We start from the raw sequence: 23,359 nt of genomic DNA, 5'->3' as shown, positions 1-23,359 counted from the left end.
GAGAGAGGCTGGGAGCTGGAGGGATGGTCTAGTGACTACGAATATTTACTACTTTTGCAGAGGACCCTGCAAAAGAGTTCCCAGCCCCCATGGCAGAGGACTCAGAAGTGGATTTCAGCTCAGGGGATCCTACCCTTTTCTGGCCCCCGCAGGCATTATGACAGGTGGTGCACATAAACACACCCAGGTTTACAAAAATAGAAAATAAATCTTAAAAAAATAGTTTGTCTGTTTTGAAACTTCTTTTGATGTTTTCCCTGTTTTTTGGGGGGGGAGTTTGGGGGAGGGGGAAAGAATATTAAGTGTCGGGTTAGTAGGGAGATGGCTAGGATCTCAGAGGACTTGGGGGAAGGGAGAAAATATACATACATATATATGTATATATATTATTAAAAATGAAAGTAAATATTAAAAATAAACTGTGTTGTTGTGCGAGTATCCACCAGAGAAGACGAGCACATAGCTTAAGTCAATAAAAAGTCTTTATTAGCTGACCAGCAACTACACTGGGTGTTTAGGACCCTAGTGTACCACTGAGCCATTCTGAGGGTGAGCCATTAAGCACAAACCTCATGCTCTGGGTTGATCTACTTCAGTTAACAAAAACAGTCAGCCAGAAATGGAACTGCAGAAGCTAAAGCGGAAGGTTAGGACATTCTGAGACTTTCTCAGAACTATATGGACGTTGATGGATTAGGTCTTCGTTTTAGTTTTGACAGGTGCTACTGTCTACAGTTTTTACAGCTTGAATGGTGCTTCCATCATGAAGTCAGTTATGCTAAGGTCTGGGGCCCTGTTACAGTGCTAAATATGAGACAGCAGGACGTAGCATCAGCGCCAGCCGGCACAGCATTCTAATTAGAGCATTGCATTGCTATAGAGGAGAGAAGACCCAGGAGGAGATAATACCTGGGAAACTCCTTTATGTGGCACTGGAATTGTTCTTTTCAGAGACTTATGCTGGCATCTGATCTTGTCCTAAACTGTACTTACAATGCTGTATTTCCCGTGCTGTTTTAAAATATGTATCCTTGTTTTTAGGATGCATATATGTATCTCCTGTATAGACACCAACTCCAATAAATCAACATAAGGATTCATATTTTCTGCTGCTTTTCTCTTTTTAAAGACAGATTTTGGTACTAAAAACCCACTAGATAAAGAAGAAAAACCCTCTGGTTCGCTATAGACACGTGCGGGACTTATTTCAGGAGCTCAGGTCCTTTAATAACAGTAGCCGGCTTTGGGGTGTGGGCTGGAATATGGTGCAGATCCAAGAGCAACTCACAAAACAAAGGGAGTTCCTTACATTTATAGACTTTCGAAGGAAGGCTGGAGTCTGAGTTTAGGAGATTAGTGAAGGAACTGATAGGATTTAAAGGTTTAATTTAGGAGGATACTCATTGTTGCCCCCCAAAGCCATCTTGGGTCTACTGCAAGGCTATTTTGTAGTTTAAGGCTGGTGCTAAGTAGGATTTAGGGCGTGGCTCATTCCCCCGCCCCCACTCTGCCCCTTACCTGGGCAGCCTCCCTGATCTGTCAAAACCCAGAAACTTCAATTCAGAAAACACCGAGCTTTAGAAAACCTATTAGAACATGCCTGGTCCTCAGGGGAAAAACAAGAACAAAACAAAACAACAAACAGATGTGAAAGTCAACTTTGCTTTCTGATTTCGTGGCTGTTCCGTTGTTATCCATTCGTTCACCGGAGGGTATGAAGTCAGTGGGTGGGGATGCGGTTTCTAACTCGGAACCAACCTCTAGGGGAAGGAAATAAGAGCTGGCTGCAGTCGCCGCCCGGAATGCACCGCTGGGGTAGGGGTGAAGCCGAGAACCGACTCCGCTGGAGAATCCGGGTGGGTCGAGTCTCTCTCCATCTACACCGGAGGCTCCCACAGCGGAACTTCAGGTCGGACAACCGTGTTCCGGAACTCTGTAACTCCGGAACTAGAGGAGGAAGTTCGGTTTGTTGCGACCCGACTGAATTATCATTTTGCACTTCCGGCGAACCAAAATGGCTGCGGCCGTTCAGGATTCACGTGTGAGCCCGGGGGGAAAGCTGAAGCGTTCCCCGAAGAAAAAGAAAAAAATGAAGAAGGTAGCCAAGGCTGCAGTGTCGAAGCTAAAAGATGAGCTCAAAGACTCTTCCGACGGAGAAGGTAATGTGGCCGGGCGGAGCTTCGCCGGCTGAGAAGGTCGGGCTGAGCTTCCCACCGCAAGACTGAGTTTCCTTGCGTAGAGTCTGAGGTTGAGAGAGGAGCTCTGTGTTCAGAGGCGCCTTGCTGTCGTGTTTATAATTTCATGTTTCTACTCAGTCAGCTGTTACTAAGGTGGGCGAAACTACCGATGCCAATTAGAAACTTCACAGTACGGGGTTGGGGATTTAGCTCAGTGGTAGAGCACTTGCCTAGCAAGCGCAAGGCCCTGGGTTCGGTCCCCAGCTCCGGAAAAAAAAAAAAAAGAAAGAAACTTAACAGTAAAGGCAGTACACAAATGAAGAGCAGAGCAAAAAAGATGGACTGGTGATATCCCCAGGTTCGGTACCTACTTAGAGGTGAAGTAAAACACGGTTAATTTTCTTAGATCGAAGCATAGGCTACATGTTTTGGCAGAGACGAATCAGAGCTGGTATTGAAAACCTCGCAGAATGGTCACATCTTTAAGATGGGAGGATTTGGCTGTTTTACTGACAGTCAACTTGTAAGCATTTAGCAGGAAATAGAAAAGGCTGTACCAGCTTCAGTTTGGACCCCCTAGCAAAGAGTGAAAGGAAGGGCTGCAATAGAAATAATGGATGGAATAGGTTCAGAAAGTGAGCAACAAAAAACCACAAGAGAGAAGAAATACTGTTTCTGTGCAGTGGGGGATTGCGAGCCTTTGGGAGTTAGAGACAGGTATTTAAAAAGTGCAAATGGTAAAGGATAGGTACTGAAGTAACATTTGGCAACAGAATGAAAGGAAGGCGTATCTCAGGAGGCCTCACCGTTGTGTGTCTGCCCTTGCTGCTGCTTTTAAACATACTTCTTGGCACTAGCTTCTTAGTTTAGAAGGAAGCCTCATGTGTAGCTGTACTTTCCGGGTGTCTCCCATTCTGTCAGTTAACCATGAACTAGTGGCTTCAGTTACTATGTGAAACCACTATGTCATGAGTAACATTCAGAATTTTTAACTTGCATTATAGATCTTGTCACTTGCTGCTCTGCTGTTGGATAATTTGTTTTTTATTCATCTTGGTTGCTTGACACATGGAACATGCTCTCATTCTGGAGTTCTCTGCCTTTTGCCTACAGTATTTTTTCCCCCAAACAATTTTTTATTGGGTATTTTTTTTAATTTGCATTTTAAATGTTATCCCCTTTCCCAGTTTCCCCTCCAGAAACCTGCTACCCTCTTTCCCTCCCCCTGCTTCTATGAGGGTGCTCCTTCACCCATGCAACCTCTCCCTCCCACCTCCTTACCCTGACATTCCCCTACACTGGGGCATCTAGCCTTGACAGGACCAAGGGCCTCTCCTCCCACTGATGTCCAACAAGGCCATCCACTGCTATATTTGTGGATGGAGTTATAGGTCCATTTCTGTGTAATCTTGGAATGGTGGTTTAGTACCTGGGAGCTTTGGGAGGGGGGTCTGGTTGGTTGATATTGTTTTCTTATTGGGTTGCAAACCCCTTCAGCTTCTTCAATCCTTTCTCTAATTCCTCCATTGGGGACCCCATTCTCAGTTCAATGGTTGGCTTTGAGCATCCGTCTCTGTATTCGTCATGCTCTGGCAGAGCCTCTCAGGAGACAGCTACATCAGGCTCCTGTCAGTATGTACTTCTTGGCATCCACAATATTGTCTGGGTTTGGTGTCTATATATGGATGGATCCCCCAGGTGGGGCAGTCTCTGGATGGCCTTTCCTTCAGTCTCTGCTCCATACCTTGTCTCCATATTTCCTCTTGTGAGTATTTTTGTTCCTCCTTTTAAGAAGGACTGAAGCATCTACACTTTGTTCTTCCTTCTTCTTGAGTTTCATGTGGTTTGTGAATTGTATCTTGGGTATTCCCAGTTTTTGGGCTAATATCCACCTATCAGTGAGTGCATATCATGTGTGTTCTTTGTGATTGTGTTACCTCATGCAGGATGATATTTTCTAGTTCCATCCATTTGCCTATGAACTTCATGAAGTCATTTCTTTTGATAGCTTAGTAGTACTCCATTGTGTAGATGTGCCACATTTTCTGTATCCATTCCTTTGTTTCCAGCTTCTGGCTATTATAAATAAGGCTGCTATGAACATAGTGGAGCATGTGTCCTTGTTATATGTTGGAACATTTTTGGGGTATATGTCTAGGAGTGGTATAGCTAGGTCCTTAGGTAGTGCAATGCCCAATTTTCTGAGGAACCTCCAGACTGATTTCCAGAGTGGTTGTACCAGCTTGCAATCTCACCAACAATGGAGGAGTGTTCCTCTTTCTCCACATCCTTGCCAGCATCAGATCAAAAACTCAGGTTTTCTGGTTCAATCTATATGTTCTGCAGGCTTCTCGTATGTTTATGGGCATCTCTTTCTTTAGGTTAGGGAAGTTTTCTTCTATGGTTTTGTTGAAGATATTTATTGGCCCTTTAAGGTGGGAATCTTCGCTCTCTTCTATATGTATTATCTTTAGGTTTGATGTTCTCATTGTGTCCTAGATTTCCTGGATGTTTTTTAGGTTAGGTTTTTTTTTTTTTTTTTTTTTTTGACATTTTGCATTTTCTTTGATGGTTGTGTCGATGTTTTCTATGGTATCTTTCTGCCCCTGAGATTCTCTCTTCTATCTCTTGTATTCTGTTGGTGATGCTTGCATCTATGAATCCTGATCTCTTCCTAGGTTTTCTATCTCCAGGGTTGTCTCTCTTTGTGATTTCTTTGTTGTTTCTATTTCCAGTTTTAGATCCAGGTGGTTTTGTTCAGTTCCTTCACCTTTTTGTGTTTTCCTGTAATTCTTTAAGGGAGTTATTTATGTCCTTCTTAAAGTCCTCTAACACCATCAAGAGATGTGATTTTTAAATCAGAATATTACTTTTCCAGACTGTTCGGGTATCCAGGGCTTGCTGTGGTGGGAGAACTGGGTTCTGATGATGCCAAGTGGCCTTGGATTCTGTTGCTTAGGTTCTTGCACCTGCCTCTCGTCATCTGGTTATCTCTGGTGTTCGCATTTGACCCTCCTGGGAGACCAGCTCTCTCCTGGTGAGATCTGGGTAACAAGAGCTGTGGCATAGGGTCAGTTCTAGCTGCAGACGGACACTGGAAGGATCCTGTCCCAGACTGCTCCTTGGCTCCTGTGTCCCAAGGTCCCTGGGCAGGTCCGTCTGAGCAGAAGTGGTGGGCTCACCTGAGCTCCCAGGCGTGTCAGCACTCCGGGGAGATGAGCTCTCTCTCGGTGGGATCTGGGCACAGAGGGCTTCTTGAAGTGCTTGCACGTCACCTACTTGTTCATAGACTTCAGTCTCTGGTCCAGTGCTTGTCAAAGAGATTTTTCCAGTGCATACTTTCCTGTCACTCTCACTTTGTGGCTTGATGCCTTGCTTTCTTTAGACTTGTTTTTTCTTATTTTTAGGTCGTGTGTATGTGTGCTGCGTGTGTGAGAGGGAAGTGAATGTGAATGCAGGAGCACGTATGTGGGGGTCTCCGGTCCCTGACACTTGAACCTCAGTTCCTAGAACAACACCTGTCCCTCGGGTCCATAAGTAAGTGAATTCGTGAACTTGGACTTCAAGACCAAAAGCAGCTGACTAAGCTTTTGGATGGTAATTGAAGGCCTCAGCCCGCACCGGAGGTGTTAGGAAAAGCAAGGTCTTGGGCAGGAGTTAGAGCTTCCGGTCCTGATGTTATCTCTGGTCCGGATGATGTTGTTTTTTTGTTTTTTTGTTTTTTTGTTTTTTTTTTTTACTGCATTTGTATATTTGTTGTATGCCCACATCAGAGGTCTGAGGACTTGGAGGAGTTTGGCTGTAGGTGCCATTACCACTCAGCCATTTTATCTCGTTATGGTACAGTTTTGATTGAATAATTGTAAGCATTACTGTCTAAGAAGAAAACACTATCACATTTAAGGAAGATATCAATACAGCTTTCAGATTTGGGTGGAAATTGGATTTCTTTACTCAGAACTAGATAATTGCGAGGGGACATGTTCTTTTCACCATAAATACTGATTAGTTTCTAAAGTTTTCTTTGGTTATAGATTATGTCAAGGTGGCTTCTGAATTACGTGGAAACCTGATTATCCAAGGAATGCTTGCGCTCTGTTATGTTATGGTGACCTTCTAGGCACTGACCTAGAGTTACAGTTATAAGGAGGGCCACGTGAACAAGAAGTGGTCAGGATGGAATGTGTCTGGTGAGAGCACGTGCAGGAGTGTTCCTGTTGTTCAGAAGGAACGATGCCGTGCGTGTGAACTTGCGAGTAGAGGATCCACAGTTAGGAAGGTCAGCTGTATCCTCTGAACCGGTAACAGCCTGTCTGCAGCTTCTGTGATGATCACAGCCTACTTTCTAGGATCAGGTCTTATTAGTCACTAATGACTCCGGCTCAGTTCTTCCAGCTCCATTTACTAAGCCAACTCTTTGGTTGCCTTTTTTTAAAATTGTTTTTTCTTAACTAGAACCACCTTCAGTAGAGTTGTTGTATCTCTAATATTAGTCTCTTTAAAAGTTTTAAATTGCATTATTTTTGGGGGGCAGACATGCTACAACAACGCATGCACCCTGGAGGCGAGAGGACAACCTGTAGGGTCTCTACGTATGCACTGAGGAGGATCCAGCTCAGGTCCTCACTAGGTTTAGGGCAAGTGCATCAGCACGCTGAGCCATCTGCCTGGCTCTTTTTAATATTTTTATTCACATGCATGTGTCCCTGCATGTGGGTCTGTGCCAGAGGTATTATATTCCCTGGGGTTGGACCTACAGACATAAGTGCTGGAAACTGAATTCAGGTCCTCTGAAGAGCACCAAATGTGCTTACCTCCCCCCACCCCCAAACAGAACAAAACAAAGCAAAACAAAGCCAACTTTACTGTGTGTTTTCTGTGCTGTGGTGCTTGGTGTCAAACCACATAGATGCCAGGTTAGACCTCTACCACTGTGTCCAATGCTCTCCATGACTTCCCAGCATTTACACGCCATCTCTGTGGCAGTGACAAGTAGTGCAGGGCCTTTGGTGAATTTGGTAGTAAAAGGTTAATGCACATTCTTTAGTGTTACTCAGAATTCAGTATTTAACCCAAAAAATGATTGTTTTCCTCTTGTGAATTCAGTCTTTCTAGAAGGGTGACCCACGGATTATAGAAATATTGCTAAGTTTTCAGATGCTAAGAACTGAACAGCTCTGCTTCAGGGCCATGGAGTCCACTGTGTGCATGTTACCAGTTTATGGTTAGGTCGTACTGGCCCATCTCTCAGGCAGCTGCACCAGAGACGTGGTTGATTGTCCACTGGGCATCACAGTGACGAAGGGTGGGCCTCACTGAGACTTCAAGCAGTGTCCTTAAAGTAGAATGACAGTTGCCTCACAGAAAGCTTGCATTTGGCTTATAGGTCTTGAGCTATACTTTTCATGTTCTCTGGTTTTGATTTCTTTTGACTTCTTTACAAGAATAAAAATCTTTGTTTTATGAAATATTGCGTGTTGCACAAACTCCCTGATCTCTGAGACTGAGGAATTACTGACTTTGATAGCAGCAGTGTCAGAATTTAGCACAGAGCTTCATGCCTATGCAGTGCCCAGTAGACTTTTATTCACTGGGTACATTGGGAAGATCTCTGTTCTCCCACTGATGGGTGCCTAAGCTGATACCAGAGCTTGCTGTGGCAAACACGGCTGTGTAGGTGTCTCTGGAGTACTGATTCATGGTTCAGTTTTTAATTTTTGTTATTAAAATATCTGTTTTTATATAAGATGTAGTATTTCTAGCAGTAGGAAACTAAGAATTTGTATAGCTTTATCATGTATCATCTTTTTATGCTTCATGGATTTCAAAATGTCATGGACAAATTTTTTAACTTTTTGAAGAACCCTCAAGCTAATTTTTTATAGGTGCTTTCAGTGTGTATTTTTACTGAGAGTGGGTTTTGTTTTGTTTTTTTTTAAAGATGAGATTATGAGGCCGGATTTGCTGTGTGTCTGACAATGGCCTCCAGTTGAAGGTCTTCCTCTGTTCCTCCATCCTCTCCACCTCTGACCCTCCAGTGTCAGCATATGTGGTTTGCTCTGCTTTGTTGGTATTTTGCCTGGAGGGAAATGGAGTATTACAATAGTTTTGATTTGTATTTTCTTCATGGCTAAAGGTAGTAAGCATTTTTAGTGTATTTTGGCTATCTGCACTTTGTCATCTGAGTGTCTGCATGGTCTGTTCTCCCAGTCAGTGTTGGGACTGTTTGCTCCATCAGTGTGTGGTGTGGAGAGTTTGATTAATAGTTTAGCTATTACCCCTTTACCAGCTGTGTAGCTGAAGGCTTTCTCCTGCTGCACACTCTCTCCCATGCTTTCTCCTTTGCCCAACAGAAGCTTTCTGAGCTTTAATTTCCCAGTTGTCAGTTCTTCCTTTACATCCTGGGCTGGTAGAGTCTCATTTGGAAAGTCCTTGCCTGTGAAACCTCTCCTAATGTAATTGTTTTACTTTTTTTTTTTTATTAGAAAACTAGACCCTCAAGTTAAAAATATCTGCAGTGTTAAGCAGTGTGAGCTTGAATGGTGGTAAAGAGACTTGGGCTGAGCTTTGATAAGCAGACATACTTTTCAGTACTTACTATTTAAATTATGGTTATGACAAAATAAAACATGTTAATGAACCAGAGAGACATGCGTGCTATAAAAATGGTACAGCCTGTGTCTTGTGGGGGAATATGAGGAAGGATCAAATCCTGGGTCTTGGACTTGCTAGGTAAGTGCTTTACTCCACAGTACAGATGTACCTCAGCTCTCTGTATGTGTGGGACATGCCTGTGCTATGTCATGCACATGGAGGTCAGAGGGCAGCCTTGGGTATAGGTCTTTGCTCTCTAGCTTGTCTGAGGTGTAAGTGGTGGTGTTGGCTGGTCTCTTGTTATATGCCACTGCAAGTACCATGCTGGCTGGCCTGCAAGTTTTCAGTCTACAGTTGGCCTCTCCTCCCTCCGTGAGAGCCCTGGAACTGTAGATGTGCACTCCTGGGCTCCACCTCACACAGGCTCTGGGGATTCATCTCCTGGTCTCAGATTAGAGCAGCAAGCACATTACCTACTGAACCACCTCTTTATTCATGTATTTATTTTATTCTCTGTGCATACGTGTGTGCACCTGATTGTATGTGTATTGCTCAGGAGGGTGGTGTTACATTCCCTGGAACTGGAGTCACAGGCAGTTGTGAGCCTCTTGATGTAGGTCTTAGGGGCCATACCTTGGTCCTGGGTCCTTAATCACTGAGCCATTCCCAGCTCATATTCTTTGTTGAGACATGGTTTCTCTAGGTTATGCAGGCTAGCCTTGAACTCACTGGTTAGCCCAGGCTGGCCCTTGACCTGGTAGTCCTCCTGCCTCAGACTTATACCACTTGATCAGCTATAGTCTGCATCTTAAGCAAAGTATAAATGCCACTTGGTGTAAGAGGGAAAGAGGATATCCTGAAAGAGTTGTCCTTGAACTGGGCAGATTAAGTAGATAATTTGTAGGTTCAGATAAAAATGTATCCTGGGTCCTTCAATTTGTAGTTTAGTAACAAAAGCAATAAGCCCCTCCCTCCCCCATCATCCCTACTAAGTTGCAGTTTGGTCAAAACATGAAAACAGTGGCCGCTGAAGTAGATACTATGAGGAAGGAAGGTGAGACTAATTGGGCTTACTACTCAGATAGTTGGACCAAAGGAGGAGGTGCAGGCATGATGTTAACAAGGCTCGTAAGCTTGTGCTCTTGGGGCAAAGTTTCTGTAGTCCACACCCCTCAGAGAAAGCGTCCTGCAACTGTGGCATAGGAAGGTGGGTGGTGACGTCATTTCTAGATAGCAGTGTATGAAGGCGGCTGTCCACTCTCACACAGGACTTTATGACGTCCTGTTTCCAGAGATGGCCTTTCCTTTTTGATGAACTACAACGCTGCATGTAAGATGCAGCAACCGGGCAGATAAGTGTGCTTTCCACCTTCCTGCAGCCTTCCTCATCATTTAACTGCTTAAAATAGCAAGGCAGCATGGGCAGCAGTTTATGTGGAACTTTCCCGGGACCTTCCCTCTTCACTGCTACAGGCTCCTCATTCTTCTTCCTTAGAGCAGTCACAACTTTCATTGAACATCTCTTTTACCTGCTAAACTCAGGTTCTCCAGGGAGGGAAAGCCTCGTGTGTTTTCTTTTTCATGGGTGCTCAGAAATGCTGGGGAGTGTGCATGTTTTAGAGTGTGCGTGAGTCCTGGTGAAAACAGTTTACTGTCCTGTCGGCCACTAATCATCCCTGGGCTGAGGAACAATAGGTAGGCAGGTGTGCGAGACTGTGGAAGGCCTGGGAGAGGCAGCAGGGCAGAGGTGTCCATGTCTTCCTCAGGCCAGTTAGAGTTAAGGTGGTAACAGTTGAAGAATTGGGTCCCTCAGTCATGCTGGACATAGTAGAAGCATGGGATAGCAGCTGTGGCTTGTGGGTAACTGACAAGGAGCACTGCTGTTGTTGGAGTTTGTCACTATTTGCGGTAAACATCCTCTGAGGTTCTTCCTTGGTCTTGGAAATAAAATGCAGAAATCATGTATAAAGTGATATAGGATGCTATGTGAGCCATTCTCTCTGGTTCTCATGGTGGTGATCTCCAGTAACTTACAGGAAAATTCTCTTTCTTTGTGCTGGCAGATCTTATTACAGTGGCATCTAAAAAGTTTATTTTTATTTATGCAGAATGTCATTTCTGTTGGCAGCAAATGCTCAACTCAGTCCCCTGAGCCTCTTAAAATGAAATGGAATGAAATAAAATAAAATGTAGGGATTTTATTTATTTATTTATTTATTTATTTATTTATTTTTTTGGCTTCCTGTGTTCCCTGTCTTTTTCTTTGTGTTTCTGCTTCATATGTGAGTTTCCTCACCCCCGTAGATACCTTTCATCAACCACAGAAAAGAATCACTTTTCCAAATTCTTCTGGAATTCTTTTCATTGGTATGGTGAGTTGAGGTTATATATAAGATTGATTGTGTAATGTGTGTTGCATTACTCCTGGTAAGAAACCCATAACAGTAAAATAGACAGGTCTCGGTGGTGAGCTGCAGTGGTGAGCTGCGGTGGTGAGCTGCGGTGGCTTGCATCCTGGACAGCCTCTCGGCCACAGTGCTCTGCAGCCTTTGTACAGGTGCATCAGGACCAACACTAGATGTCAGTGTTGTAGTTTTGATGGTTTTCCTAGGAGCTGGTAAAGCCTATTCTGCTTCTGATGCTCCAGGTAGTGTTGGTCCGTAAACTTTTAATGGTTGTATGTCTTTCATCTGGTTAGCATTTAATAAAAGAATAGGTTTTGTTTTAGAAGTTTTGGTTATTAGCATCCATAGTGCTGCTGACTCTGAGGGCTAAAAGATACATTAGCATGTTTTCAATTAACTTTGTTGTTTAAGTGTTAGTCCGCAGGGACCTCAGAGATGCTCTGGGGAGAAGTTGTGTGGTCCTTGACTGGATACAGTTATCACTGCATTGATAACATTACTCTGTGTGGACTTCGCTGGTTGGTTATCCTCCTCCCTAATCTGGAACTCTAAGGACGTGCTCCAACATTAAATTCACTTACCCTCAGCTGATCGATATGGCACTCAGATGTCCGTGTTGTAGTGTCTGGGGTTTCAGTTACGAACTTAGGGTGCCCAGCTTGTATTATTCAAAAGTAATGACTGAAGGGTGTGCTAGAATTAGTCTGCGTAAGATGTCTAAGCAGCAGTTTTCTGATGGATGGATGGATGGATGGATGGCTTAAAGCCTGAGATAGTTCCACAGCCGGCCACAGTGAGGAGGAGCCAGCGTTGTAGTGAGGCAGGAGCAGTGGGAAATTCACGCCCGATTCTCCTCCTCCTCCTCCTCCTCCTCCTCCTCCTCCTCCACTTTTTCGTAAGTTTGAGGCAGTAAGTTTTTTGTGTGTGTGTTTGTTTTCGTTTGTTTTTTCACTAACTTTTGGGATACGTCTACACAGACATCAACCTGAGAAAGGACCTTTGTTTCTTAACGGTAACTACCCAGGCACTTTTCTTCTGAAAACCTCTCAGCTGCCCTTGTTAGCTCTTCTTACCAGAAAACATTCCAAGGCACTCGGCTGTTGGGTGACTTCCCCTTTGAAGTGTTTTCCAGTGAGCGCCACAAAGTGCCCTGCGTCCTGTAGCTGGTGCTGGCTGCTGGCTTTGCTGCTTCTGCAGGATGGGATTCTGCTGCACACCCAGGAGCTTGGTCAGTCAGCTCGGAGGAGCCGGAAGCAGCCGTTGGGACTGACTCAGCACTGCAGTTCAGCACCTTGACTGTGTCATTTAGTTTTGGTTTTGTTTTTCTTTAAAAAAATTAAAATAATAAATAAATAAATAACTGACCGAAATAATTTTAGTGCTGCACTCACCTTTTAACAAGTTAGGCTGGTTTTTAGTATTTTCTGGACACAGGTTTAGAATTCTAATATTGGGCAAATCTCTTAGAGAATTGGTACACTGACACCAAAATGTTTTTAATTAATGCGTTAATTCTTGAGTACTTAAAAAGTAATCTTGGTTGGTCTGTTCACTAAGTTTAGAACTCTGGGTGTGGAGAGCACTCAGCATTGGCCTCACAGAGGCGAGGTGGAGCAGCTGTTGGATTTGTCTCTGTTGCACTGACTGGATTCATAACCAGTCGTTAGCAGCACAAAGTAATCCCAGGTGTCTAACATGACTAGAAGTCCCTGGACATGGCATCCCATATCACTTTATACGTGATTTCTGCATTTTATTTCCAAGACCAAGGAAGAACCTCAGAGCATGTTTACTGCAAAAAGCGGCAAACGCCAGCAGCTGCAGTGCTCCCTGTCAGTTACCCACAGCCACCAGCTACCATGTCAGTGCTGTGGGCTGCTGTCCCGTGCTGTTAGTGACAGAGATCCTGGTGCTCATCAGTGCTGCAGACCGGGGCCTTGGGGCTCTGGCAGTGCTCTGCCCTGGGCGCTAGAGGCTCATTTATTTTGCTCTTGTGGTCTGTAGGAAGCGGTGAGTCAGAGATGGACTACTCCGATGATGGAGCTGTAGAAGCAGACAGCGAGGACAACGTTGAATCCTGTGAGGAGGAAAATGAAGTCGCTGCAGAATCGAGTGCTGGGACTAATTCAGGCTGGGCAGATGCCATGGCAAAAATCCTTAGCAAAAAGACTCCTAAAAGCAAACCCACCATCCTAACCAAAAACAAAGAGCTGGAGAAGGAGAAGGAGAAGCTAAAGCAGGAGAGGCTGGAGAAAAGGAAGCAGGTGTGTCGTGCTCGTGCTCCGCTGTCTCTGCTTTAAGGGCTGGGGAGGGGTGGGTAGGCAGGGTCAAGTCACACACACAGCCCTATGGCCCATTGAACAAACCCAGCCCTACCACAGAAACCTGAGATACTGGAGTGGGTGCAGTTCTGGAGTGGCTATTTTCTGTTGATACCTGGATTCTTGCTCTGGTTAATTGCACCTGATAGACCTAAATTTGCATATAAGTTGGCCATTTTACAATATAAAAGAAACTGTAGTGAGGTTTTCTGGGCCCCTGTACTACTCTTAAGTATCACTATGTCAAAAATATTTCCCTATGAAAATAAGTATTTTCTAATGAAAGAAAGGTAACCTTCCATATTTGTACTGACAATATAGAAGCAGTAACTTCCAAGGAGTAGTTTCCAGGTACAGATGAATTAGGTTATATTGCCCTTTATGTCTGGCAATGCCCACGTCACTTCTTTGGCTGCTCTGCGTGAGAGCTGGGATGAGGACCTTGCCCTCAACACACAGCTTTGCTCACAGCTTTGCTCACACTCAGGATTCTTTTTGTTCTTTAAGAGAGATTTTTGTCTCTAAACTAGAGAGAAAGCTTTTCAGTGGAAATGTGAATATTTGTTTATTAACTGGCAAAGGCTAGAACAACTTGTTAAAATGATAGAATCTGTGTCCAGATTCTACCTAGATACTAGACTATAACAGTCTCCAAATTCTAGGGAGGGAGGGAGAGCAGGAACAGCGCTTGAAAGCCAGGGACAAGTCTGTGGGTCAGCTCTGAGTGCTGGAGCCGAGCTGTGCAGCCTGTGGGTCAGCTCTGAGTGCTGGAGCCGAGCTGTGCAGCCCGTGGGTCAGCTCTGAGTGCTGGAGCCGAGCTGTGCAGCCCGTGGGTCAGTTCTGAGTGCTGGAGCCGAGCTGTGCAGTCTGGGTCAGCTCTGAGTGCTGGAGCCGAGCTGTGCAGCCTGTGGGTCAGCTCTGAGTGCTGGAGCCGAGCTGTGCAGCGCTGGGTCAGCTCTGAGTGCTGGAGCCGAGCTGTGCAGTGTGGGTCAGCTCTGAGTGCTGGAGCCGAGCTGTGCAGCCCGTGGGTCAGCTCTGAGTGCTGGAGCCGAGCTGTGCAGTCTGGGTCAGCTCTGAGTGCTGGAGCCGAGCTGTGCAGCCTGTGGGTCAGCTCTGAGTGCTGGAGCCGAGCTGTGCAGCCCGTGGGTCAGCTCTGAGTGCTGGAGCCGAGCTGTGCAGCCCGTGGGTCAGCTCTGAGTGCTGGAGCCGAGCTGTGCAGCCTGTGGGTCAGCTCTGAGTGCTGGAGCCGAGCTGTGCAGCCTGTGGGTCAGCTCTGAGTGCTGGAGCCGAGCTGTGCAGCCTGTGGGTCAGCTCTGAGTGCTGGAGCCGAGCTGTGCAGTCTGGGTCAGCTCTGAGTGCTGGAGCCGAGCTGTGCAGAGCACTCAGAACCATCTGCTGACTTTAAAATGCACTGATTTGAGGAAGAAGATTTTTTCTAAAGGAAACAGTGAGGTTATGTCCAGTAAGGAGCGTTAGCCATGCTCCTAACATACAACCGAGGAGGGGAGAGAAAAGTTGGCATTTTCCACGATCCTCAGTGTAGATGCTTCATGGTCTCTAGGTGAGTATTTCATCCGGCCAGGCCACTGTATATTAGCTTGGGAAACAGACCTAGTGGCTGTTCTGTGAAGTCAGGCACCTGGAACAGGGTGATGCCCAGAGAGCATTTTACCCTCGCCTGTGCTTGTCTGCGAGCCTTTCTTTCTCCAGCTCCCCTTCAGTGTTTGCACAGCGGTAGGAAATCAGTTCACTTGATTACTTGAATTTGTGACTAAAAAGGCTGTGTGTGACAAGAACATTGGTTAGATGTGCCAGGAGGAGAGAAATAGGTTTAAGTGATTTTATACAAAGAGAAGTAGATAGTGCTTGAGTATCTGCATATGATATTGTTCTATCCAGAGCTGGTGCAGACCTGATCCTGAGGGCTGATGAGTCTGTTGGCAGGGAACAAGTGGCACGACTGGCCCTTGCCGAGGTGGGCGGTGTGTTGTACATCCCCCTGGTGCTGCTGTGCTGCTCAGTGGGTGGCCGGCTCACCTGCTGTGCACTGCCTGGCTGCGTATACTGGTAGCTCTCCAGAGCTGATGCCAGAGGACGACCTCTTAGAGACTGCCTCTCACAAGGCACACAGAGTGCTGACCACAGGCTCTCGGGGCTCAGCCCCTGAAACTGGGTTTTAGAAACAGGCTCCGACACACAGAGGTAGGATGCTTTGTTACCTCTGTCCTTTCATAGAATATAATATCAGAGTTTGCTGTACTTCAAAACCGCCTAGTACCGCATTCATATAACCACTTCATAATTACTGTATTCACCACACAGATTGATAAGAAGCGGGAGTGGGAAATGCTGTGCAGAGTGAAGCCAGATGTCATCAAAGACAAAGAGGCAGAGAGGAACCTTCAGAGGATTGCGACAAGGTAAGACAGTGCTTCAGACGCCTGTAAGAACAAGTATACAGAGACTTTGCTACTGACTCCTGTGCTCAGATGAGATTCCTAAGCTCTGCCTTCTCAGAACCAAGTGACTCACCTGCAGCCTACGGATGGACACTGAGTTTGACAAAGACTTTGAAGTGTCTGGAAGCAGAGCTGGAGTGTGTCAAGTGTGATTTGGCCTGAATCTGCTTGGGGCATCATTTTTATGTTGGTTGGACGGTGCAGTCCAACCCCTGACTGCACTTCTTTTCTGGTGCTTTCTAAATGCACGGTGCTGGGTTTGTTCTCTGGCACTGTGTTTACAGGATGTTGCTCCACATACTACGCCAGCTTTGCCTTAGCCTTTTCCCTCTGATCCCCATCCCCCCAACATGGCACCGGACAGTTGTCATCGTCCATGTGGAGAGCTGGATAGGATACGGTGTCTGCTTCTCATCTGTGTAGCTGTGTCTTAGAGTGATGTAATTGTGTGCAGTGACAACCGTGGAGCTTGGGGGACTGGGGAAGGTGCTACTTAGAACACAGCAGTACCTAGTTGGTGGTGGCACACACCCTTGATCCCAGCTCTTGGGAGGCAGAGGCAGGGGGGAGTTCGAGGCCAGCCTAGTCTACAGAATGGGTTCCAGGGCAGCCTGGGCTACATGGGGAAACTTTGTCTGGAAAAAGAAAACAAAACAACAAAATGTTGGATTTAGTGGAGTGGTTTGTAACTTGTGGTTAACAGATTACCCTAGTCATTCTCCGACCTGTGGGAGCTGCAAGGGAGATGTGCGAATCTGCACACACCATTGAATGTCCCTGTCTTGCCTCATCTGTTAAAAGAGGGTAACTGTTTGCAGCCTGTGAGGATCCCTGGAAATTGAGACACCTTGGCATTGCGGTTTGAATAAAAGGAAATGATACAACAGTTTTCAGTACTGTCTAACCATTATTTAAAATAGCAACATGAAAATTCACCTTGTCGATTCAACATGCTTTAAGGTAAAAGTAAAGTGAGTTTATTGCCTGATTTGACTAAAAAAGACAGTGCCTGCTAAGTCCCTCCATTGTTGAGTAAGGGGACCCTGTGAGACTGAGTTCAGCTCAGAGCTTGCTTTCGGAATAGGTTAGCGTGCTGGCCTCCTGAGAGCACTCGCCTCTCTTCTGTGCAGAGGTGGAGAGACCAGGTCCTGCTGTACTTGTGTGTCTCATGTTGCCCTGATGCTCTGTACTCAGGGGCGTGGTGCAGCTCTTCAATGCTGTTCAGAAACACCAGAGGAATGTTGACGAAAAGGTTAAGGAAGTAGGAGGCTCCATCCGGAAGCGAGCTAAGCTGATGTCAACTGTTTCCAAGAAGGATTTCATCAGTGTTCTGCGAGGAATGGATGGTGCAAGTGAGAGCAGTTCTGCTGGGAAGAGCCCCAAAGCCAGACAGGTAGGGCATCCCTGGCACGGTGGGCAGACCCGCCTGTTGTTGAAACTCTGAGATGGAGCACGGCAAGCTGTGTACGCAGTTCCGTGGGTTTCATGGGTTCCTGTCCTACCACAGCCTAACTTAAAGCTTCCTGATGGTGGGAGTTAGCAGGTGTTGATATCGTCACCCCTGAGAGAACTCAGGGACCAAAGGGAGTCACAGAGGTGTGGGAAGTGGGCTTTGGGCTGTTCCCACCTGGACTCCTATCATTCCACATTGTGGAAGTGGAACTCTGGGTGAAGATGACCGTCTATGTTGAAATCTGGCCTGTAGACAAACATGGCTGTGGTGGGGTGTAACTTGTAATGTGGATCTGGAGGAGCAATGGCGGGCAGTCTGCTGAAGCAGCTTTGGTGATGCTTGGTTTGGGGGTAAGTAAGATTCCAAGCACCAGCTGAGAAAGGTGAGGTGCACATCTTTAATCCCAGCATTCGGAAGGCCAGCCTAGTGTACCTCAGGAGTTCTAGGCCAGCCAGGGCTGTGTATCAAGCTCCTGTCCCAGGGAAAGGAGAGATTCTCAGCACGTCTGTGATCTTTGCAGTGTTCTTAACCACTGAGCCATCTCTCCAGCCTGACTTCTGCTTTTAATACAGACTTTCTGCAAGATTTTCATTTATTAGAGATTGGCACTATGTCAGTTTGAGATTTGCTATAATTAAGTCACAGTGATTTTGCAGGGGGGAAGGGGGGAGTTACAGCACAGGACAGAAATTTCTAGAATCACTGCAACAAATTTCAGTCTACATTTATGCAGAGAAAGCCATTTCTTTTGAGACAGAGCTGTTTATTTTTTTATGGTTTTGTGATGTGAAGTCTTTAAACATTGAACAGAGATGGTGGTGGTGGTGGGGTGCTTACTGTGTCTGTTAAATGGCGGCCTGTAGCATAGCCAGGCATCCAGTGCAGTGTGAAGAAACAGGCTTACTTGGTGTCTGCCACCCAGGCCGGGACTCTAGGTACTTTTAAAACTGTACTTGTCTAGTGATTAGACCCCTGCCCCGAGAAGGGAGCCTAGAAGCGAGACCGCACAGGTCTCCAGGTGGCCTCAGCAGCTTTAGGACATTTCCAGTTGATCTGGAGGCATAGAAGCCGGGGCATGGGTAGAGAAAGGTACTGTCCTTAGATAGCCCCTTGCAGGGCTGGGAAGATCGGCAGATGGAATGTGTGGAATGCCAACTTTGTAAATAATTCAGCTTACTGTTTGTTTACTGGAAATACTTAAATAGTAGAGTTTAGACAAAGCAAGACTCTAAGACTCTAAGCTTGAAACCAAGGAACAGGATCCTCTACGGTGGATGGGAAGAGTTTAAAGTTACTTCCTCACTGTAGTCACGTAAAACACCATGTAGTCACGGTGTAGGACGCTGACTGACATGAACAGCAGTTGTATTCAGAGTAAGTTGTGTTTGGGTTGGGAATATGGGCCAAGGGTGGTGTAAGAACTACAGGCGTGGAGTTCTCGAGAAGCTTCTGTCTCTAACTTGAACTTAGTGATGCCCTGTGAGGTTGGGCCTGCTCTTGCTTCGTGAAATGCATTGTACACCGGAGTCTTGTACCTGTGTCTGTAGCACACAGTTTAAAATCTGAAAAGTATTTTCTGATTCTAGCTAAAAACTCATTTTGAGCACCAGACAGTTGAGAAAGAGAGAGAGAGAGAGAGAGAGAGAGAGAGAGAGAGAGAGAGAGAGAGAGAGAGAGAGATGTGTGTGTGCGTGCGTGCGTGCGTGTGCGCGCTAGAGGTGGATGATGAATGCTGTTCCCTGTAGCAGGCAGACAGCCTGTCACTGAACTGGAGCTTCAGTCGGGTCCTCTTGTCTTGCCCTTGCAGCACTAAGACATAGGTGAATGCTGCCATACCCAATTCTTTTCCGTAGGCACTGGGTGTTAGCATTCTGTCTAAGCTCCACCCCCACAGTTACCTGGCAACAGGCAGGTGTGCCTGACACTATAAAAGGGGCTGCTTGCCCACTCCTCACTCTCTTGCTTTTGCTCTCCTTTGCTCTTCCCCTCTATCCTTTTGTCCCTTCTCTTGCCATTCCCTTCCCCCTTCTCTCCACATGCTCATGGCTGGCTCCCCCCTCTCCCCTGCTTCCTCTCTCCCCCTCAACTTCCCCCCTCTCTCTGTCCTGCTACCCTCTTAACTCCCTTCCCCATGCCCTGAATAAACTCCATTCTATCCTCTACCTTCATCTTGTGGCTGGTCCCTCAGGGGGAAGGGATGTCTCAGCATGGGTCTGCAGAGGCACGCCCTTCTCCTACACCGCCATAGAACACATCACCCCTCTCTTTATTCTATAAACACAGCACTGGAACTCAGGTCCTCTTGCTTGCACGGTGAGCATTGAACCATGTGACCAGCCCTACTCAGTTTTCTTTTTCAGTTAGTGTCAGCATAAAGGGTTCTAGACAAGTTGTTCTAGGCCATCATCTAATCAACCTCACATCAGCTCTGAACACTGCATGACGTGGTCTGCACAGAAGGTGGGGATGCAGTGCTGTAGTTTAGACCTCAAATGGCTCCAGGCCTGGTTTTGTTTTGTGTTACCTTGTGATTGTCTGGTTTGTCTTCACTGTGGGTGTGTTAGGCAGTCTGCTCGGTGGTGAGATGGCATATGGAGCAGTACAGTAGATGGCCCGCACAAGAACAGTGTACTTTGCTCAGTTTAGGACTTCCCTAGAAGTTACTTACACAGAGCTTAGGGATGTGGCTTAGCCCGCAGAGCGTGTGTCAACCACGTGTGGTGTGGTCCGTGCCTGTAGTCCCACAGTCAGTGGTGGAAGCTGGGAGATCAGAAGGTCAGGGTCATGCTTGTCTCACAGTTAAGTTTGAAGCCAGCGTGGAATACCAGAGGCGCGTTAACCCCACCCTCCCCCACCCCACAATCTTAGACACTCAGATGTTTTCTGTGTGTTTTAGCGTTGGTTCTGCTGTGTTGCTGATGGAAGAGAACAGGTAGCAGAACTGTGAGAGATGCTGTCGCCGTAGCCCGTTACGGTGTATCGTGCAAGGATGTGGGCCTTGCTTCAGCGCTGACTTGTCCATGAACACGTCAGAAACAGCTTCAGGTCTTGAGCCTCAGTTTCCTTTCATCAATGAGAGTGATGATTCCTGTCTGGCAGGGCCGTAGGAGAGTCGGAATGTGGTGGTGCTGTAGAGCATCCGGCCCGTACTTGCTGACTCAGTAACGAGTGAGTAAAGTTAAACGAGGCAGAGTCATGTGTTAAAAATAAATAAATAGAACCAGAAGGATTCCTTGACAGAGGTGCTCTTGAGATAAACTTGACAACATTTTGATGCCTTTTAAAAAATGCTTGTGGCATAGATATAGCCCCCAGATGGGGTAGATGTGCACAGGCCTGCAGTTGTGAGAACAGGACTTGATGTCCACCTCCATGTTCCTTGCACGGGGCCCTGCTGGACAGTGGTTAGTAACAGAGAAATGTGTTGCAGTACTCACCAGTGCCACAAGGTGGTGCTGTTGTACCGCAGAGGAAGGAGCGTGTCCGTCCTTAGCTGTGACTGGGTGGGTGAATGCCTCCTGAGTTTGTTCTTGCTTCAGTTGTTTATAACCTTTGTGTTTCACTAGTTCCAGTTTCCACAGTTGTGTCAGGCAGCGAGACCTCGTTCGAATTCTACAGAATCTGGATGAGCGCCTTCTCAGGCAGCTATAGTGCCAGTCACTCCCTCTCTTGTGTTAGTGCAGTTGGGGTTAAACCTTAGGCTCCAAGAAAGACCCTGCCAAGGACTTCATCACCGAAGGTTAATTAATGCCCAAATATTTTTAAACCGATACCAAATCTCTGTTTTCCCCAACTCTAGATTATTTTGCTTTCATGCTTCATTGTTGGAGATTTTACTCTGTATTTGTATGTACTGTACATGAGCACAGTATACAGAATCAATTTTATATTATTTTGGTCTTATCATTTAAAGTACATACTGAAAAGTTTTTTTTGAAGTGCATAATTTAAAATTTTTCTTTATGGTTAAATTGACTTGTGAACGTTTTGGTTCTGTATTTTCTTAGACCGAAGTGAAATCAGAGGAGGGCCCAGGGTGGAAGATTCTGCGAGATGACTTCATGATGGGCGCCAGCATGAAGGACTGGGACAAGGAGAGCGAGGGTGAGGAGCAGCCTGCTGACGGCCAGGCAGGGTCGGCCAGCCACTGAGCAGACGCTGGGAGCATCCGGCTCTCCTGCAAACAGCCCTGACGGCGGCGGGAGCCTGGGGCCATCTAAGTGCCGGGACCTCCTGAGAACCTGAGCTCAGGGCCCCCACGTGCAGACTGTACTAAAGTTGTATTTTTAATTCTTATATACATTCAAGCCGTTTTTCCAAAATATTTGTACAATGGAATATGTTTTTTACTTGAGCAGTAAGATGTGCATTTTCTAGGACCCTTTCCTGTGGACACATGCACACCAGCGTTAAAGTGCAGACCCATTTAGAATTAAAATGAATTTGATGTGAGATGTCTACTCAGATCCATGCACCTGTCTGTCGTGGAGGGTGGATAACTGGTGTCATGGGGTTGTGTGGTTAAGCCTTTAAGCAAAAGGTATGGAAAACTTCAAATTGCAATAATTTTTATTTGAATTTTAGAAACACTGATAAAGCTGTCCGATATCCACCCGTGATTCCTGTGAAACTTGAGTTGCCAAGTTCGTGAGGGAACTAGGTACTCATGCGACGTGTCTGCCTTTGAGAAGGATCTGTCTCCCGGTCTCTCCATGAAGTGAACCGTGCCACCACCCATGTGCACTTGACTCTGTCCACACTGAGCCACCCTGCCCAGTGGGCTGGAGCAGAGATGTTAAGTTTTCAGGCCAACCAAGGGCTAGAAATGTTCTGGGACCTCAGGGGCCCTGGCTGGCGTTTGCTATCAGAATGAAGGACTCACCCGTAGGACTGTACGCTCATTATAGAAAAGCTCTAACTGGTGATTGTCTTCATTGCACTCAGGAACTTAAGTGTCGCATAAATTATGTGGGTTTCCCAGAGTGATACAGGAATGTGAAGTAATCCAGACATTACTTGGGGGGAGGGGGGATCGTACTGCCTACAAATGCTGCCTCTTCAGAACAAGTACGGTTCCTCATTGTCTTCCGCTGACTGTTTGGGTCAGACTCCCGTTTGCAGTTTTCTGGAGCTCACGTGTGGATGACACAGTGTGTGCACGTGCCTGTGATGTACAGGTGGTCCTGGAGCAGAGAGCTGGCTTTTATAGCCCTTCAGTTAACCTCAGGAAGTTGAGCCCAGCTTTCAAAACGCACAAAAGGAAGAGAATGTTCACAGACTTCTTCTTTCCGAGGGATTTTATTCCATAATAAAATCGAGGTGCCCCTGGACCAGAGTGTCACTTGTGAGAGAGGTGGTGACATAATTTTGTCATGAGGGCGTGTCTTGTAGGTTTTAGCGTCTCTGTGTCTTGGTTGTGAAATACTGAAGCAGAGCTCGTCATATGTGCGAGGAGGACTCTGAAGTGAGCTTGTCTAATTCTTGAGTCAGACTTCTGAGATACCAGGGTAGTCTTGGAAATCCCCTCACCTGGCTTCAGCTTCCCGCACAGGCGTGCACCACCTCAGCCGCTAGGGGCACCCTAAGTGGATGTAGTCAATGGCCTACTTCTGTTAACTTAGCCTAGGAGTTTCTACACCAGTAACGTTCCTCTGCCACCTAGGGTTCCAGGTCTCTGTGTTTCCACATTAAGTTGTATACAGAGCAGGGGCTTCCGTCTCACTCTCCTCCCTGTCGCTATCCAAGGATGACAGCATCTTTGCATCGTTACTGTTATTTTAAAAGATGTGTCAGGCTGTTTTGCTTAGTCTGTGTGTATAGACTATGGCCGCTCAGTACCTGTGGGGGGCAGAAGTGGGCGGCAGAGCATTACAGATGCCAGTGAGCTGCCATGTGGGTGCTAGAAATCGAACCTGAGTCCTGAGAGAACAGCCGGTGCCTGACCTGCCGA

The 23,359-nt window shown here is 46.4% G+C and overlaps 1 protein-coding gene across 1 annotated transcript; it reads left to right on the top strand.

Moving 5' to 3' along the window:
* Positions 1-1,870: 1,870 nt before the first annotated feature.
* On the top strand, positions 1,871-22,739 carry Rrp15 (ribosomal RNA processing 15 homolog). The gene is made up of 5 exons (XM_032915403.1): positions 1,871-2,159; positions 13,181-13,440; positions 15,820-15,917; positions 17,151-17,349; positions 21,417-22,739. Exons 1-5 carry the CDS (start codon positions 2,015-2,017, stop codon positions 21,558-21,560), a joined length of 846 nt encoding a protein of 281 aa, XP_032771294.1. The 5' UTR covers positions 1,871-2,014; the 3' UTR covers positions 21,561-22,739.
* Positions 22,740-23,359: the final 620 nt, after the last annotated feature.

Source organism: Rattus rattus, chromosome 10 (assembly GCF_011064425.1).
Source record: "Rattus rattus isolate New Zealand chromosome 10, Rrattus_CSIRO_v1, whole genome shotgun sequence".
NCBI classification, from domain to species: Eukaryota; Metazoa; Chordata; class Mammalia; order Rodentia; family Muridae; genus Rattus; species Rattus rattus.
The sequence above is the reverse complement of the archived record's forward strand: the minus strand, read 5'-3'. Positions and strand labels throughout refer to the sequence as shown.